Source organism: Seriola lalandi, unplaced genomic scaffold (genome assembly GCF_002814215.2).
Source record: "Seriola lalandi dorsalis isolate HSWRI2012SDOR001 ecotype SW California unplaced genomic scaffold, Sedor1 jcf7180002054371, whole genome shotgun sequence".
In the NCBI taxonomy this organism is placed as follows: Eukaryota; Metazoa; Chordata; class Actinopteri; order Carangiformes; family Carangidae; genus Seriola; species Seriola lalandi.
In genome coordinates, this window is record NW_019524924.1 from 548,478 (window position 1) to 566,065 (window position 17,588).

The following is a 17,588-nucleotide window of genomic DNA, read 5'->3' on the forward strand; positions in this document are numbered from 1 at the left end:
TGGGGGCTGCCTTCAATAATTCTTGCTGGAAATTTCTGAAACTTGAAAATCACGCCTGCATCACGCAGGAGCACGCTGAGAAACTACAGCAGGGTCTGAACTTCTCTATCAAGCTCCTGTTTTTTTATTCTTCACACAACTACTTCTTTCACTTTTGGTGTGTACAGCAGAGTTGCAACCATTACTTGAATTTGATTGAATCAGCAACTATTCTGATAATCAATCAGTCATATTTCAAGCAAAAACGCTGCTTCTCAAATGTGTTGATTTGCTTGATTTTCCCAGTCACACATGATAGTTCATGAAATATCTTTGATGGGCGGACAAATCAAGTTCTTGCAGGCAGATTTTACTACTTTTTGAAAATTCATTGAGTTAACAAGTGATCGATTAACCAATAAAATAATCAGCGGATTAATCTATACTAAAAATACATTTTTTTGCCGTAAAACTAAGGTGAAAGACTTCCAGGAGAGAGGGAGAAGAGTTTTCACCGTTATCCCCTTATTCAAACGATTATTCTATCTTCTCTCTCTAGAACAGCAGTCTCTTCATCCTGTTCAGAACATCTGTCAACAACTGCCTTCAGACCTGGTGGGACAACACGTCATACATTCTAGCTCACCTGGACCTTAACTGGCTGTTTGTTCTTGTGGGTAGAGCAATTTGTTAACTTTAGATTTATTATTAACTAGTAGTTAAAACAAGCACAGACCCATCCTGTGCTCTTCATGTGCACACCACATGATTTGTATAAATGTATGCGATTAGAAAGCGTGCTGCCACCTCTGTGAATTACTTTGTGTGTATGTAGACGACTGGACAAGAAGCAACTGTTCACCTCACATGCTCAAATGAGTGACTTAACAACTTCCAGTAGGTCCAGCTCACAGCTGCAGCCCTGCAGGAGAAAAGATAAACTCCCTGTGCTGACAGGGACATGAAGCAGCACGTCTGAACTGAGAAGGCCGGAGAGACACACACCCCTTCATGGCAGATACGCAGACGTAACGACGGCCTTGATAGCTGGAGGGCAAAAGAGAAGTCGTTTTTTCCAGAGGCGAATGTCTTCACACAAGAACGGACCTGCCTGCAGTCAAAAAGACAACTTTCCATGAGGTGTATGAGCAAATGTTTAACAGTGCACAGGATGCAACGTCACCAAACCTTTGCTCTTTGATGATGAATGCGCATGCTAAAACCTGGCTTATGGAGCAGGTCAACAGACGAGGAAAAGGCAATACAAAGTGTCTCAGTGAGGCGGTGAGTCACCACGAGCTGCGTCTGGAGTCTCTGAACTCTACTGGAGGGAAGAACCATTCTTCCCAAAGACATTCCCTCATTCGGTGTTTTGATGAGGTGAAGTGTTCGAATGGGTCGAGATCTGGTGACTGACAAATCATTTTCAGACTCATCAGAACATCAGTGACCCCTCGCGCCCTGTGGATGGGGGCTGTGTCGTCTCGTCTCTCACTCGCTCTTCAGGTTTTTTTTCCCTTTAATTAGTCACCATCTTTATGTCCATCAATCTAATCTTGAGTAGACACAACATATACCATGAAATACACGGTCATCTCCAGCTGCATTTTTAAAATAACTGAAAAGATTTTCAGAGCACTCCCCTCTTTTTCAATAAGCTACGTGTGAAGACATCTCACTCTCCCGTCCCATTAGTCGAGCAGTGAGGCATAAAATTAAATGCCTTCCACAAATGAGAACTCCCCGCTCACCTCCTGCAATTAGGGGCCTCCAAACAAAAAGGCAATTCTACCATGAGCAAAAACAACAACAACAACAATGTGAAAGAAGCCATGCTGAGGCCAACAGAAACTCTTTGGAGTCGATCTGTTGAGTTGCATGTCGCAGCTGTTACACACTAAACTCCAAACTCACAACAACCATTAATTTCTGCTCTTCACATGAACCTTTCTGAACTTTTGTCTTCTTGCAAAATACAATTCAAGCAGCAAAAATTAATGTTACAGGCCATTATTTTTATTGAGGTCCACCCTGCTCTGACATGATATTTGTCATAGACTAAAAGATAAATAATAAAAAAATAAATTAAAAAAAAGCTCTTGGCTCAAGTTCTAATAAGCCAATAATAAATAGTCCATTTTAATGAGCAGGGGACAGAACTGCAAGCTTTTGAATTGTTGTCTATTCTCCAGTAAAGACACAGCGTGTGCCAGGTCTTGAACCTATGGCATTCTGCTTCATACACATGTGGATTGTGGGTGAATTAAAAAATAAAAAGATGACACAAAAGCCCCTCTGTCATTTGGAGAGGTGGGAAAGAGGTACAGAGGACCTGACTTGTTCAGTGAAATCCTCGAGGTTTTTTGGGATTTACAGACTCATTAGAAATCTGAAAGGTTGCTGCCAAAGTGTTTCTAAGTCGTTGAGCAAAACAATGAATCCTCAACTTCTCTCAAACTGCACATCCCTCAGACTCAGCTAAATGCCAGAACTGAATTATTTAATTATTATTAATTAATCAATGTCAGTAATAGATGGTCTGCACTTATAGAGCACTTTTCTGTTCTTATCAACCACTTAAAGCGCTTTACAATGGAAGCCACATTCACCCGTGTTCACACACACATTCATACAGTGCTTTTTTTCCTACACACATAGTGTAGGAAGTTATTCACTGCTTAAACTAGGAAATTTCATTTTTGTACACAAAAGCCTTTTTCACAAAAAGTTATTGTGCTCAGTTTTCTATCTGAATAGCATGGCTGGTGTCTTTCAGTAAGTAGGTGGTAGATGGTAGGCTGATTTTACTACCTTTGAACCAAAGCTAGCTGTCCCCATTTCCTGTAGTCATGCTAAGCTAAGCTAACCGGCTGCATGCAGTAGCTTCCTTTTTACAGCACAGACATTAGAGTGGTATCGATCTTCTCTTTTAACTCTTGACATGAAAGCAAAAACCGAAATGTCAAACTTTTCCATTAAGAAAACAAAGTCGAGATTGATTCAGTGTACGACAGGAAAGGATATCATTCCAGAACCAGTAGAACCAGGTGGTGTACATCCAGAACTTGGTGGCCAGGTAGATTCCCAGAGGGAGAGCGCTGTGCATGGAGTGGTCGAAGAAAGCCCTGAGGAGAGGAGAGGAGAGGAGAGGAGAGGAGAGGAGAGGAGACGACAGGAGTTACAAATTAGCCATTATCTAATTTCTGCTCTGCACTTCCTGTCAATCAAATAGTGCACGCCGCAGTAGAGTACTAAATCATCTGCTCATACTTGGCACAACCTGACTGGAACACTGTCACCGTCACTGTTGAAGGGTAATTCCCGTTCGTTACAACTTGGCTCCTATTATCGTGGTTTTGTTCAAATTATAATAAGTAAGACTTTTTTCATCATTCCCACTTCAGACGCTGCTCAGCTCATAACTTATGTGTTCAATACATCAAGGCTTTCCTCCTGCAGATGTGCAACGTGCTCACTGTAGCACATCTGGATGAATGTATACCTGAGGCTTTGTTCCGAACGCTGCAGTCAGTCAGCAACGAAAACAAACCGAACCGTGATCTGATGGTACACTGCAGCTGGACTCAACACCACTCATAATCCCAATTGTTTTTTCACCAAGCAAGTATTCCAGGAATGTGAGTAATTATAAAGCTAACACACCGGTTAATGTATGTTATTGTAGTCACATAGGGAACAGCAGTGACAACAAACTGTACCAGCAGGACCAGATGGCAGTAGTAATGGGGTGTAAGCAAGTGTGTGTGTGTGTGTGTGTGTGTGTGTGTGTGTGTGTGTGTGTGTGTGTGTGTGCGTGCGTGCGTGTGCGTGCGTGCGCGCGTGTGTGTGTGTGTGTGTGTATTAGAGGGAAATGAAGGAAGAGAGTGTTAGTCACTGCATGAGAAATGCTGGCAGTTACAATTTCAAAGAGAAGAAACAGAAATTTAACTCACAGTTCTGATACAACTTGTCAACAAGTCATCTAATGTGCAGCTTCTACTTAAACAGCTAATTTTAAAGCTCCATGTTTTCCTTTTCTCCTGTGTTTTATTTGAAGTGTTGATCCATAAGAAGATATATTTGTGGTTTTAAGAACCAAAAACCGTCTCAATGTAGTTGTACATCTCCTCTCTCAGGCTTTCTCTAAGGTTGATGAGCCAATCAGAAGAGAGGAGGCTCTGATTTCTGCAATCTGATGATATTTGTAGACTGAAAAACAAAACAAAAAAATTCTTAAAATCTAGATTTAAAATGTCAATGACACCTGAAGTGTGCCTATCTGAGTTTAATCACAAAATCAATCAAAATCTGAAAAAACCTGTCTATGACCACATGAACATAATTAACTACTAGGTGTGTGTGCATATATTTATGTGATTGAAACATACTTGGAAAGGAACTGCACGGCGACCCAGACGCCAGCGTACATGATGCCCTTGATCAGCCACGAGTCTATATCCAGGTCGGCGATGAAGCCAACTAGCCAGATGACCACGAAGGGCGTTCCCAGCATCACCTTCTGCCTGAACTCCTGCAGAGGGAGAAGGTGGCAGGATAAATAATGGACGGAAGCCGGAAATAGAAAGGAGTAGATTGTTGGAGATGAAGAGAAAGCTGTGAATATTGCTAAGAGACAGATGGGAGTTGGGCAGAGGAAGGAAGAGAGATCAAAAAGAGATAAAACGACAGAAAAAAGAAGAAATTGAAAATACAGAGGAGACGAGAGCGAGGAGGAAGGAGGCGGCTCACCGAGCATTTTGTAGTTTTAACATCTGTTGTAAAAGTTAAAATATGATCAATAATTCATGACCCTAAATACATAAATTACTTTATTTGAAGCTGCAGTGCAAGCAGCAGTTTGTTTACAACTGAATGAGAAGAACTACAGCTAAAGGTGCAAAGGATCATGGTTAAAAACAAGCATCTTTAGCTTTATGTTCTTATCATAATAAATAATGCACAATAAACAGCAGACACAGTATAGATACTATCATTTTCTGATGATGTGAAAATGCCTGTGTATAAAGAATGAAAAATCCTCACTCTGAATAAGTGAAATTTCTTTTTATAGCCCTGTGTGATTTTACACATTTGGGCTCTCACGAGCTGTGGAAACATGAAGAGGAAGGTAGGAAGCAGAAATCCAAGAAGGTGTATTAAGTGTATTTCACAATTCTACAAATGGCCTATGAAGCTCTACTCACTACAGCACTCAGTGTGATGCAACTCATAGTCTACAGTTTACTGAATCTATAAACACAGTGACACATCATCATTTCATATGTGGAGAATCAATATTTCATTTTTTTGGGTGAAAAGTTTGTCTAATTCTATAATTTACCTTCATTACCTATTAATGTCCCAGCAGACAAGTGGAAAGACAATAAGAGTTTTAAGTTGCAGCAGTAAGAGGTTTTATGCAAACATGGTTCTGAAAAAAATTCAAACAAAATCAACAATAGAAATATTCAGAGACAGAAAAAAATGGCACATCTACCAGGTTGGGAAATCACCCACCACAGGTTTTGGCTGCATCACCTGTTCTGTCAGGCAGCAAAATAAATATCTGAATATCCCGTTCAATCAAGTTCAGAGTTTGAATAGAAGACGATCTTTATCACCAGGATGCATGTGAATGACCCCCCGCTGTGGTCAGACTAGACAGTGACAGTTACCTTCCTGCTCGGTTCCTGAAGTTCCTGTAGTCACATTGTTAAATACAACAGGTTGTTTAAGACCCTCTCCTTCCTGTCAGACTGTCTGAATGAGACGGTGAAAAATAGTAAACAGCTGACAAACTGATAAACAGAAAGGTAATCACTACCCCGACATGCTGTGGCACTGCAGCAGTACTGGAAGAAGCTGGTCTGAGCGTGTCTGTTTCAACTGAGAAAGAAAAAGGAAGGCCACCCATGTTTAGAGAGCTAGACTTGATCCCACTGACGGGATTTAAAGTTTTCTGTCTCTCTAATGTTTTCAGCAATTAATCTGTGACTTGTGAGTGAGTGAGTGTGTGTGTGTGTGTGTGTGTACCTTGTCCATCTTCAGTCTCTTCAGGTAGGACGGGCTGTCGTAACCTTTGGCCTGCCGCGCTTCCTGTAGGTGATTGATCATCCAAACGTTCTTCCTCTGCTTGGCGAGATCTAGCGGTGTTTCCCCCTGAATATTAACACGAGACCAGTTTGTACACATCCACCATCACTACACTCTGTAAACTTATTTCCACCATTCTTAGTGACAGTGTCCGGAGGCATCACCTTGATGTTCTGTGCATCAACGTTGGCGTTGGCGTCCAGCAGCAGGCTGATGACAGTGGTGTTTCCGGCCAGTACCGCCCAGTGCAGCGCTGTGTTCTTGTGATATTTGTCACCGAGGTTGACAGAGACGTTGAAGGTTAGTAGCAACCTGGTGGGATCCACACTGTCACACAGAGGAAGTCAATTGTTATTTATATAGCACCAACACACAACACAAGTTATCTCAAGGCACTTTTCAAATAGAGCAGGTCTACACTGTACTCTTCAATTACAGAGACCCACAAAGTACAACCATAAGCAAGCACTTAAGAGGCAAAAACCTCGAGCAGAACCGGACTCAGGGTGGGTGGCCGTCTGCCTCGACCGGAGAAATCAAGTCAAACTAAGTCACATTAGTTTGAAACTGACCTGACAAACATGTTGTTGAAACCATACAAAATAGAAACATGTTTTAAAAGTTAAAACAGATTTGAATCTGGTTCATATTTGATTCTCTCCAACTATCTCCCATTGGTTTTGTGAGTTACTACACATTTTTACATCAGCTTTAAGATCATGTGTGGCATCAGTGCACAGCAGCAGTGGGTGTGGAACAGAAGTGAACCACTGGATTCAGTGCAACAACACTTTTCTGCCTTTTCTACTCTTTAAACTCAACTCACTAACAAGAATAAAGAAGCAATAGCAACAAGCTTATTACTGGCTGCTTGTAATATTGGTCATGTACAAGTTGTAACATATTCCTCCTCTGGGTGTAACTCACTCACTCAGGGTGATGAAATCCAGCTAACCAAACAAATAAATGTCTGTGGTTAACAATGGATGTTTGAAATCATAAAATCAACACTTCTAAGAGCGAGAGCGAGACAGTGAATATGACAACTTCCATTATATATTTTTGTGTACTTTCATATTTACATAATTTAAAGCTCCATATTTTCCTCTCCTCCTGTGTTTTATTAAAAGTGTTGATCCATGAGAAGATATATTTGTGGTTTTAAGAACCAAAAATCTCAATGTAGAGTTACATCTCCTCTTTCAGGCTTGTCTCTGGAGCTCTAGTAACAACAGGTCGGTGAGCCAATCAGAAGAGAGGAGGCTCGAGCCTCTCTTCTGATTGTTGAAATAAATATAAAGCAGAGTTCAAAACCAAATCCTGCAAGGTTGGATGGTTGGTCCAGGCGGGTGGCGCTTGGGGCATGGCTGAGAGCGGTGACTACTTTGTTGTGACATCACAAAGTTACAGAAGTTCTGACGGCTGGTTTTAAGGCTGAGTTTCTGAATACAGGCTGTGTGCATTTCTCTCTGGACAGAGCGCTTTGATACTTTCACAGTATTAATATAGAACCTAGACCTGCTTTATAATCAAACAACACATGAACATCTACCTTTATACTATATGGGACCTTTTATTCCTTCTTCTTCTACTTACTAAATCATGCTACAACTCTATTTTATGCTTACTGACATAATTACCCCTCATGGATGATTCCTGCTAGAAATTGCTTATCAGGGAATATTTAAATAGAGCTGAGCAGCAATACTGGGAATTGTTTCCCTGTGTTAGCAGTTTGTCTAATGAACTGCGACTCATTTACACATGAGAACCTTCTGTGTGTATGGCTGCAGTCAGCAGAAACATATACACACTGGTTTCACTGGACTTTGACACAGTCTCAATGTTACAGTTTCTCCAGGATCCAGGATCTTAACATAAGGTTCAAATTTATTCCACCTTTAGTTTGACCATTTCATTAAGATTTCATGTCAAGGCTCACTGAGACCAAAACAGCAACTATTTGAAGCTGGATGTACTGTAACATACACACCTGTGTGTCCTGTAAGCCGCCCACATCAGGGGAGTCATGCCGTTCTGATCCATCATATCCACATCCTGTTAGAAAGGAAAAAAAACAACTGATGAACTAAGGAATCAATAAGAGGTGACAGGAGGACATGAGAGGCTATAGGGCTCCCCCTGATGGAGAGCACCGGTATAAAACCCACATGACAGTGACACTAACAGGAACAAGAGATCCTCAAACAGTTGTTTTACATGTTTTATAAACAAAATAAATAAAAAATGGACCAGAAAAGATTTCCTGTCACACAGCCACATCTGTTGTTGTAAAAAGGGCGATTATTTTAAAGATTATTTTCTGCTACTGACAAATAGACTGAACTGTAACCCTTTCCTGCTGTGTGTCTCCTACCTGTCCTTTGGCAATAAGGTAGGCCACAATGGAGGTGTGGCCGAACTGGGCGGCCAGATGGACGCAGCTGCAGCCCTCGCCGTCGATCAAAGATGGGTCTGCACCGTATTTCATGAGCTGCACCACCATGGATAGATGCCCTTGTCTGGGAGAAGATGAACAATAATTTACAAGAGATACAGAAACTTTCTATGATGTGTGATACACAACTAGATCCTATCGCCACTCTTTCCAAGGTTTGGGCTGAATAAAGCGGAAGCCATTCTCTCTTGATTACCCACTTTGATGCAGAATGGGAGATGAGAGTAAACCCAAAGAAGAGGGTCTTATACACTCTCACATACGCTGCTATGATATTGAGAGACTGATTCCTGGTGATTTCTAACATGCTTTCATTGCAGTCATGTTTTTATACAGTATTTTTTATTACAACCTTGTCTCCTATGTAACCCCCCCCCCCCCCTGTGTGTGTGCGCGCGCGCCACTTTCACGACATAGAACGAGTATCTTGCTCTGTGTGTGTGAACCTGAGCAGACAGGGGCAGTGACACCCAGCACTTAGCTCTGGCATGTGTTTGTAAATGGCTGAGGTCATGCAGACAAGAGGCGACTAGGGGGCTTTTAAAGGTCACTGGCAGGTGGAGGGTTAAGGGGATTAGGGAGGTGGAGGGTGACACAGGACTCCCTATGTGTCTGTGTAGCAGTGATGGTGCAGATGCCTGTTGTCAAACCTATCAATAATTCAAGGGGAGAGAGCTCCATGTCTCCCTCTCCTGTCTGCTTGAGAGGGAGGGGAGAGGGAGGGAGGGAGGGAGGGGGAAACACCTTCAAACAAACAAGATGAGTTGGAGGATCTATTTAGTGTTGACAAGCAGTGAAATACAAATCCAATAAAGGAGAACTTGATAGTGAAGGGTCTGCGATTAAGATCATAAACTTATGTTTTCTAAATTCTAAATTCATGGGCAAGTGGAAGACAGAAGCTAAAACTGATATTAGATATATTAGATTCAGCTACTTTCTGTTATAACTGGACCACAAAAACAAATGAGAAAGAATGAAAAGAAGCACTTCAGCTCAGTAATCTGAACTATAATTAAATAAAAGCATCAACATTCTCAGGCTAAAGAAGGTAGAGGCTCTGTGGGTGAAATGTGTCACTCAAATGGCAAGTATGTTATCTGTAGTGAGTTTGTGTTACCTGGTGGCCCAGTGCAGAGGTGTGGAGTTAAGGTCTCCTCCCAGCTGGTCAACTATGGCTCCCTTTGATATGTAGTACCTGTGCATGCAAATATAGTTGTCAGGTACAACTGTATTTAACATGCAAAACCAGGGTCAGAACATTCTACACAAAACAAGTTCCCAAGTTGTACTGCAGCTGTTGTGACAACACAAACATATAAAGAGTAATGTGGGGTCAGGGCAGAAGTAAAAACACCCCCATTACTGAAGCTGAATCTCACAACTTTTCCACTTTTCCTTATTCACTTTTATCAGATGATGAGCTATCTTTTTTTTTTTTTTTTACATGTAAATCACCAAAACTGCACTCACTGATCTGTGCTGTGATCAGCTGATCAGAAGCAGATCCCAAAACAATTCCACAAAACTCAAAAGAAATTAATTTCACTTGTATTCATTTCATAACTCATAACACACCAAAAATGAATGTCTGCCTCCACAACCAAACTGAAATCTATTTGAAGATAATTGATACAATAAATGAATAAATAATGATTATCCAGTAGTTGTGCTCGGTGTGTGGGAACAGATCATGTATCATGTTATACAGATGACAAATTAAAGTTAAGACTTGAATAAATGAGTGGAGTGTAATAACTAATGTAAATATTTCCATTTGCAGTACAAAAGGTCACAGGCCAGTTTGATGAATATGAAAATGATCTGAATGCTTTTAAAATATGTCATCATCTGAATATCATAAATATTCAAAGCTTTCAACAGTTTTTATTTAGCTTTTACTTCAGTCATTAATACATGAACTTGAACATACAGTGTGTTTGGAGTTGAACTCTTACCATCTTGTTAAAAGGCAGAACTGTAATCAAATTGAAGCAGAGAAAGGCACAGGAGGTGCCAACAGTATTTACAGAGGAGGACATTTATGTCGTGTTCCATTTCTTAATGCGTCTGCAATATCAGCCGGTTCATTGCTCAGTTTGTCTTAACCTTTTTATTCTCTGTAGGTCACTTAAGTGGGCGGCTAAAACCAGGTCACCTCTTTCCCTCTGATACAGTAAAGAAGGCAGTGGAAAAAGATCATTAGGAAGAAACAAGGGACAGTAGAAAAACTGTGCAAGCAAATAAATAGTGGCATAAAGCAGCAGTTACAATTATTTTTGTCTACGTATTATTCATCTTCACTATTGTTTTGGGTAAGATGGCTGAGCACACTTCTTGTTTTGTCAGTGTTTTGCCAGTGGTCTTCTGTTTCACATTTCAAACTCATGCCTGAGAACTGACTGCTACAACCACAACCACGTGACATTTCCTGCCACTCCTAAGATTGAGACTCGCAATCACAACCTCAAATTTTTCTAACCTCCCCCAACTTCATACATGATTTGAGGTGACTCACTTGACCAAGTCTATCCTGTTGTTGATGGCGGCCCAATGGAGGAGGGTTACATTTTCTTTGTCTGGCTGCCGAACGTCGAAGCCCGCCTCCACCAGCTCCCTGCAGCGCTCGAAGATGCCGTACCTGAGGAAGAGGAGCGGAGGGGGATTAAAGTCAAATACATGTGAAAACACAGATAAACACAGGGTTAAATGAATAAAACCTATAAACGCTGACAAGATGCAGACGTACATAAACACACACAAACTGACAACTCTCTAACCCAAACAAGACGCCCACACTGAGGTATAACTCGGCACTGACTGTCTTTAAGCGGATATTCCATAAGTCTGTTGTTGTCAAATGTAACGAGTCAGACAAAGCTTTCATTGTCTTATCAAGCGGACATTCCCACATTTCTTTTCTTCTCACACATACACACTCTCTCTCTCACCATTCTGAGCTTGTGAATTACTTCTTTAGCACAGACTGAATTAGACCACCACAGTCAAAAACTAGTAGTAGTGTTAGCTCCAGATTTGTGACAACAACAACAACACACAGACACACGCACACATTATCCACTCACTGTGTGGCTTTGACAATGTCCCAGGTGCTGTAGTCGTCCACATGGTTTTTACGGCTGACATTCTCACTGTAACCGTGGTTGTAATGACTCTGGGGTTTGATTTCCTGAAAAGACAAAAGAGAAAGTAACACAAAGATAAAGAAAAGTCAGTAAGGTCTTGCTACTTTATCAGATCATCAGCAATATGTAGGAACATACTAAAATGCACTCGGAGGTGGGGTCAGGGTTGTGAAAGTGTGTATATACTTCATTTATTATACAGAAAAGAATCTTCTATCACGGTATGTGTAAATTTTTTAATCACAATATTCATATATTCTCTAGAAATTTAATTGCAAAATTGTTAATATTAACATGAGTCCATAAAACAGACCTGATGATTGACAGGTAAAATTTCCTACAATGGTTTAAAAGTCCAATATTGTTTTGTGTTAAAGGTAGATGTGCATGTGTTGCTTGATTATAAAGCAGGTCTAGGTTCTGTATTAATACTGTGAAAGTATCAAAGCCTCAGTCCACAGAGAAATGCATGTATTCAGAAACTGAACCTTAAAACCAGCCGTCAGGACTTCTGTAACTTTCTGATGTCACAACAAAGCAGTCATCGCTCTTAGCCATGCCCCAAGCCCCGCCCACCTGGACCCACCATTCAACCTTATAGGATTTGGTCAGCCAATCAGAAGAGAGGCTCAGAGCCTCCTCTTTTCTGATTGGCTCACTGACCTGTTGTTACTAGAGCTCCAGAGAGAAGCCTGAGAGAGGAGATGTAAAACTATATTGAGATGGTTTAAAACTACAAATATATCTTCTTATGGATCAACACTTCAGATAAAACACAGGAGAAGAGGAAAATATGGGACCTTTAATACAACTGGAGCTGCAGCAATTAGTCTTATATTAATGAGCAACAATTTTAATTATCAATTAATAATTTCTGTCATTATCTGGTTCAAGCTTCTAAAATATTAATGTTTCCTGCTTTTCTTCGACACGTTAGACAGTAAATCTTAAAGGCCTCTGGAAATTGAGAATGTATTTTTTTCACTATGTTTTAACGTTTTTTAACAAAATGACCACTCAATTAAATGAGAATATTTTTGGCAGATTAATCAATAATGAAAATAATCATTAGTTTCACCCTAAATATACCCAGTGATATTACCAAAGTAACAGTACGTCAAAATCTATGACAGTAGCTAAATTCATATTGCCTTTTGTTGTATATTGTCATAAGGGGAAAAAAGCTCCATTCATCCCCTGCCGTACTGGAAGTGTTGAAAATGAAAATGTTAGGACTGTCAACATTGGGCGTGCATATTGAAAAAGATGCTGCACAAAGAAACTGTTCACTGATTTTGACTTGGCCTTTTCCACTAAGTTGCCAAAATACAACAGCTGCACCCCACAGCAGCAGAGGCACACAGTTTTCAATTTAACCAGCTGATTAGACTTCTATTCTGGTTGAGGTTGAGAGGAGCTAGGATGCAGGAAATTAAATGATATCACAAAAAACTATTAACTATGATGAAATATTGATAATGGCTTAGTCCTGCCTACAAGTGCAACAAAACTAACACGAGAGTGAAGGTGCTGTCAGTCAAGCACAATCTCTATAAACAGACAAACAGAAGAGGTTCAATGGCAACAGAAGAGAAAACACCTGTGTGGGTGGGTAGGGCTTTAAATTGAATAGACCTTTTTCACAGCAGACATTCTGATTTGTCAAACACAGGTGCACCATATACCATTTATAATAGTTTTATTACAGTGTAATAATTAAAAGAATGCAGTCATCTTTTCTGTTATTGTCTGCTGTGAATCTATAAACTGATTCATCTGGGAATAAAGAGGGAAATAAAGGATGTTCCAATGCGCACAAGGATGTCAAGATTATGGCTAGCAAGATTTATTCAGAGAGCAATAATATAAATATAGAAAAGATGGACAGGCTTCTAAGACGGGCTTGACAGATACAACTTTGGAGCCACTGAAGTACAGGACAGAGCTCCTGGTGATGCAGTACACACAGTGTCCCGCTCCAGAACACTTACACATTCATATAAATAGCTGATAAGGGAGCAGGAGAAAGACAAAGACAGGCCTGTCCAATCCTGCTGCTACTGAAGATCTAATCTGTCACACAGATGTGGTGACTGTGCTACTCACATTCAATTAGCCTCCATAGTAACGCCACAGAAACCGCAATTAGTCTCCATCACCTGGAAACAAGGGCTGCATCTGGTAGACATTGAGCCGTCACAGTGACTTATGCAATGCTGACTGTGAATGAGACGTGACGCTTGTTAACTGAGTTAAAGTTCTTCTACATTCAAGTCACAGAGAAACACATGTAATCAAATTAAATCCACAGTCAGAACTGTGATCATGAATCCAGAACTGACATCAAAATTGACTTTAAAAGCTCAGTGTTTCGGTTTCAAGCAGACCTTCAAGCCTTTTCCTATGCATATAATGATGAGACATAATGAGGCAGCCTCCAGGGGGGCCGAGGACATGGCAGGCTTGTGGTGAGCTGCTAGGTAGCCTGAAGCCAGAGCCACAGAGACTTAAAGCTGTACCATCTTGCCTCTGAGTTGAGCTCGGGCCTTCCTACAGCGCCGGGGGATATGCTGAGCCAGCATCTCTGCCACCATGGGGAATGGTGGGGGCGGAATAAGATGGAGAAGGTGCATGGGAAAAACCAACACAGACAGCTTGTGTTGTAAACTCTGGCTTTGGGCTGAGCGATTTAAGGACAAATGATCCATTACTGCAGTTGCAATTTAAATTATAATTGTTTTCCAGAAGTTAAACCACTGCAAGTATACATACATTTAAACAACAAATAAAAGTAAGCTTGCTCAGATTTCTTTATAAAATAAAAAATTAAACATGACCAACAGCCTTTTTTGTTGAAATCTGGACATGTTAATGTAGGAAAAGCACATGTGCAAAGAGGGTCATTCCATTCCAAATCAGATAAGGTTTATTCAAACCATGTCTATATCATTAATTGGTACCAAAACCTGTCAAATGTTTCTGTTCAAATACTATGTTGCAAATAAAACAAGACATGGTAGCATTGGATCAGAATGGTATGTGGGGAAGCTACAGAGAACATGACACTCTATGAGGAAATACCTTAACATATGATCATTATGGGCACAAAGTGCCAATGTCCTTCCATGTTCCCCTCATAGATAAATACAGTTAAAAGCTTTGTTTGTCTGTGATGAAAAAGCAGCTTATCAGTGTCCCAGCCTCTGAAATGTTGATTGGAGTAAAGAAATACATGTTTTCTGTAGGCTTCTTTCACACGAATGCAAGTTATATTCTTTACTATCAGTGCCTCATTCAGATCCATTAACACAAGGACTGAAATTCTGTCTCAGTCTGTGTTCATGTAGATGTCATTTATGACCTTAGTGTTACTCAATAATAGTGTCATGTTGTTATAGTTACAGCTTCAAAATTTGCCAGGTGTGGTAATTCTAGCAAACAGCTGGTAAGTCAAGTCTGACATCTACACCGCTGAATAATAAAAAAAATACACTTCCCACAGCAAAAAGACACAGCCCACTCCTCAGAGTAGTGCATCTTCTTTCACAAAGCAATCTTTGGCCAAGTGTGTCAGCACAGACACTGGCATGAAGAAAATCTTAACCAGACAACAGCCAAGCTGTCTTCTGTTTCTTAACTCACAGAGCTAATGTGAATTAGCTACAGCTGAGTAAATCTGTCATTGACAGTTAGTTATCCCAACTGCTGAAAACAACAGTTGCAGACTGAACGGTGGCCCATAGAGTTTTCTAACCATAATTATAAAAACCCAACTAAACTTATTTTTATATTCAGTATAAACATAAATCCCAGTGCGTCTTCTTTGGGTTTAACAAGTGTGACAATTGTCTTTCTTTCATCATGAAACATTTTCAAAGCTGAGTTTTGAAGTTTGAAACCCATATTGTTTATGTCCATGTTTCCTAGCAAGCAGTCTTCTGCTTTTCTGCCTTTGTTAGAACATCGCTGCATTTCTTGGCACTTTACATCTGGAGAATATGATTTGTAGGCCGGGGTGTCTTTGTAGAACCACAATAATTCATTTATCATATGTTGTGACACATTTTACCTTCATCAAAAATATTGCAGCTCTTGCGATCTGGATATTGTATTTGGTCATATTGCAATTTCAATGATATTTCAACTTACTGCTCAGCCCTACTTCAAACCTTTCCAAGATACTGTTAATTATGTAACATACATATAATTTAAACTCTTGTGATTTAAAAATTTCATTTTTTTTAACTATAAAAATCTAACTCTAACTCTTATATGTAGTAACACTGGTATACTCACGATTATCTATATTATTACATATGGGTCAGAAATATTCCTGGTATCTTCTTTACAATTCCTGTTGTAATGAGTATGTGGTCTCTCAAAATTCTGCTTTCACAAGAAATTATGTGAAATTAGAGAAGCAACACACAACTGCAATATGCTTTTACTTTTCCCTTAAATAAATACAGTCACATTAGAAGCATGACCAACATTTATGCCATGTCTGGAACTCTGGATATACATACAGCAATGTGATGTGATGTGACATCAGACATTCAAAAACCACCTCTAAATGACATGTCACAGTAAAATAAACAAAACCCATCATACACTTCACATTTTCTGGTGCTGTTTTCTTTTTTGGTGCTGTTTCATTCCTAAATCCCACACGTCACAAATCATTAACAGTAAGGAAAAAGGTGCTGTGATATTATAATCACAATACAAGGGAAAAATGAGAAGGTAAAACCAGCAGAGAGGGATTTTATTTTAGAGAGTAAATCAGACAGAGGGGGAGGATGAAGTAGGAGAGAGTGACAGAGGAGATATGAAGGTGACCAGCTTGTAATTTTTCTTCCTGTATTTTAAAAGTGTCACAGCTGATAGGAGGCGTTTGCACTTTTCTCTGCCAAGTTTTTGTCATTTACAAATCCATATGATTTGTTTCAACTACTCCATGTGCTATTCAGACCGGTTTAGCTGCCAGAGGAAAAAACAAAAATAAAGAAAACAAAAAAAAAAGAAGAAAAAAAAAGGGGGGGGGGGTCATTCAATTATCATTATGACTGTGCTGAGCTTTTTTTTCTTCTGACAAAGTGAAACTCGGAGCCTCTTCCTTCATCTGGATATTCAATTGAGGGAAAGTGAAGGCAGGGAGGCAGATTTCCTGTCAGGATGAGGGACGGGGGAGAAGGCTCGGATCTAAACCCTCAGACACCAGATGTTAAGTAACTTTCTCCGTCTCAGCCTTCCATGGAGATAACCTTTGACCCCTTGCCAATCACGACAGCCTTGTTCGCTTTCTCCATTCCCTCCTGCCAGCTAAAAAGCTGATGATGGCATTTGTAACTGTAGTGATAATTGCAGCCTGTGCATTTTCTCACCTCTTAATTATGTGTCTGTTTACTGGAAAATCATACAACAACTGGGACGATGGCAGTGACGATATTATCAATTAAACATATCCATTTCATTGATTTTAAATTGGAAGCTCATCTGTTTAGTGAGGCAGCAGGCATGGCTTTTGTCAATGGGGATGGTCAGTGGGACATATGGCAGCTACTCCTTGGGTGGGTGGGTGCTGGGGTCACGTGCCATGAGCTAAAAATGTCAGACAGCACCAATTCTGAAAATGAATGTTTACTGGGTTACAGCAGAACCAACAGTGATGGTAGAAGTAGTGTGAGCAACAGCACAATAAGGGTGAGATCAACATTTACATTTTAATCAGGAAAATATAAAGCAAGAACACCATAATAGCTTTTTCATTACATCTGCAGTCACTGCTTTCTTGGACTAAACTGCATCATTATTGTGTTGCTCCTTTTGCTGGCTGTAGCCATAACCCACAATCAGACTCAGTCTGAAATCAGAGCCATTTCGACGGGCTAATTCAATATTCAAGGCACAGT

General features: G+C 40.2%; 1 protein-coding gene across 1 annotated transcript in view; it reads right to left on the reverse strand.

Annotated features, from left to right (window-relative positions):
* Positions 1 to 17,588, reverse strand: part of zdhhc17 (zDHHC palmitoyltransferase 17) — a 33,274-nt gene that overhangs the window by 11,973 nt on the left and 3,713 nt on the right. Inside the window, exons 2-10 of the mRNA XM_023408710.2 lie at positions 11,617 to 11,720; positions 11,049 to 11,171; positions 9,651 to 9,728; positions 8,450 to 8,594; positions 8,066 to 8,130; positions 6,237 to 6,399; positions 6,013 to 6,138; positions 4,368 to 4,510; positions 3,004 to 3,104 (exon numbers count right to left, since the gene is read on the reverse strand). Of these exons, the coding sequence (XP_023264478.2) occupies positions 3,004 to 3,104; positions 4,368 to 4,510; positions 6,013 to 6,138; positions 6,237 to 6,399; positions 8,066 to 8,130; positions 8,450 to 8,594; positions 9,651 to 9,728; positions 11,049 to 11,171; positions 11,617 to 11,720 (1,048 nt within the window). The remainder of the gene's footprint in view (positions 1 to 3,003; positions 3,105 to 4,367; positions 4,511 to 6,012; positions 6,139 to 6,236; positions 6,400 to 8,065; positions 8,131 to 8,449; positions 8,595 to 9,650; positions 9,729 to 11,048; positions 11,172 to 11,616; positions 11,721 to 17,588) is intronic.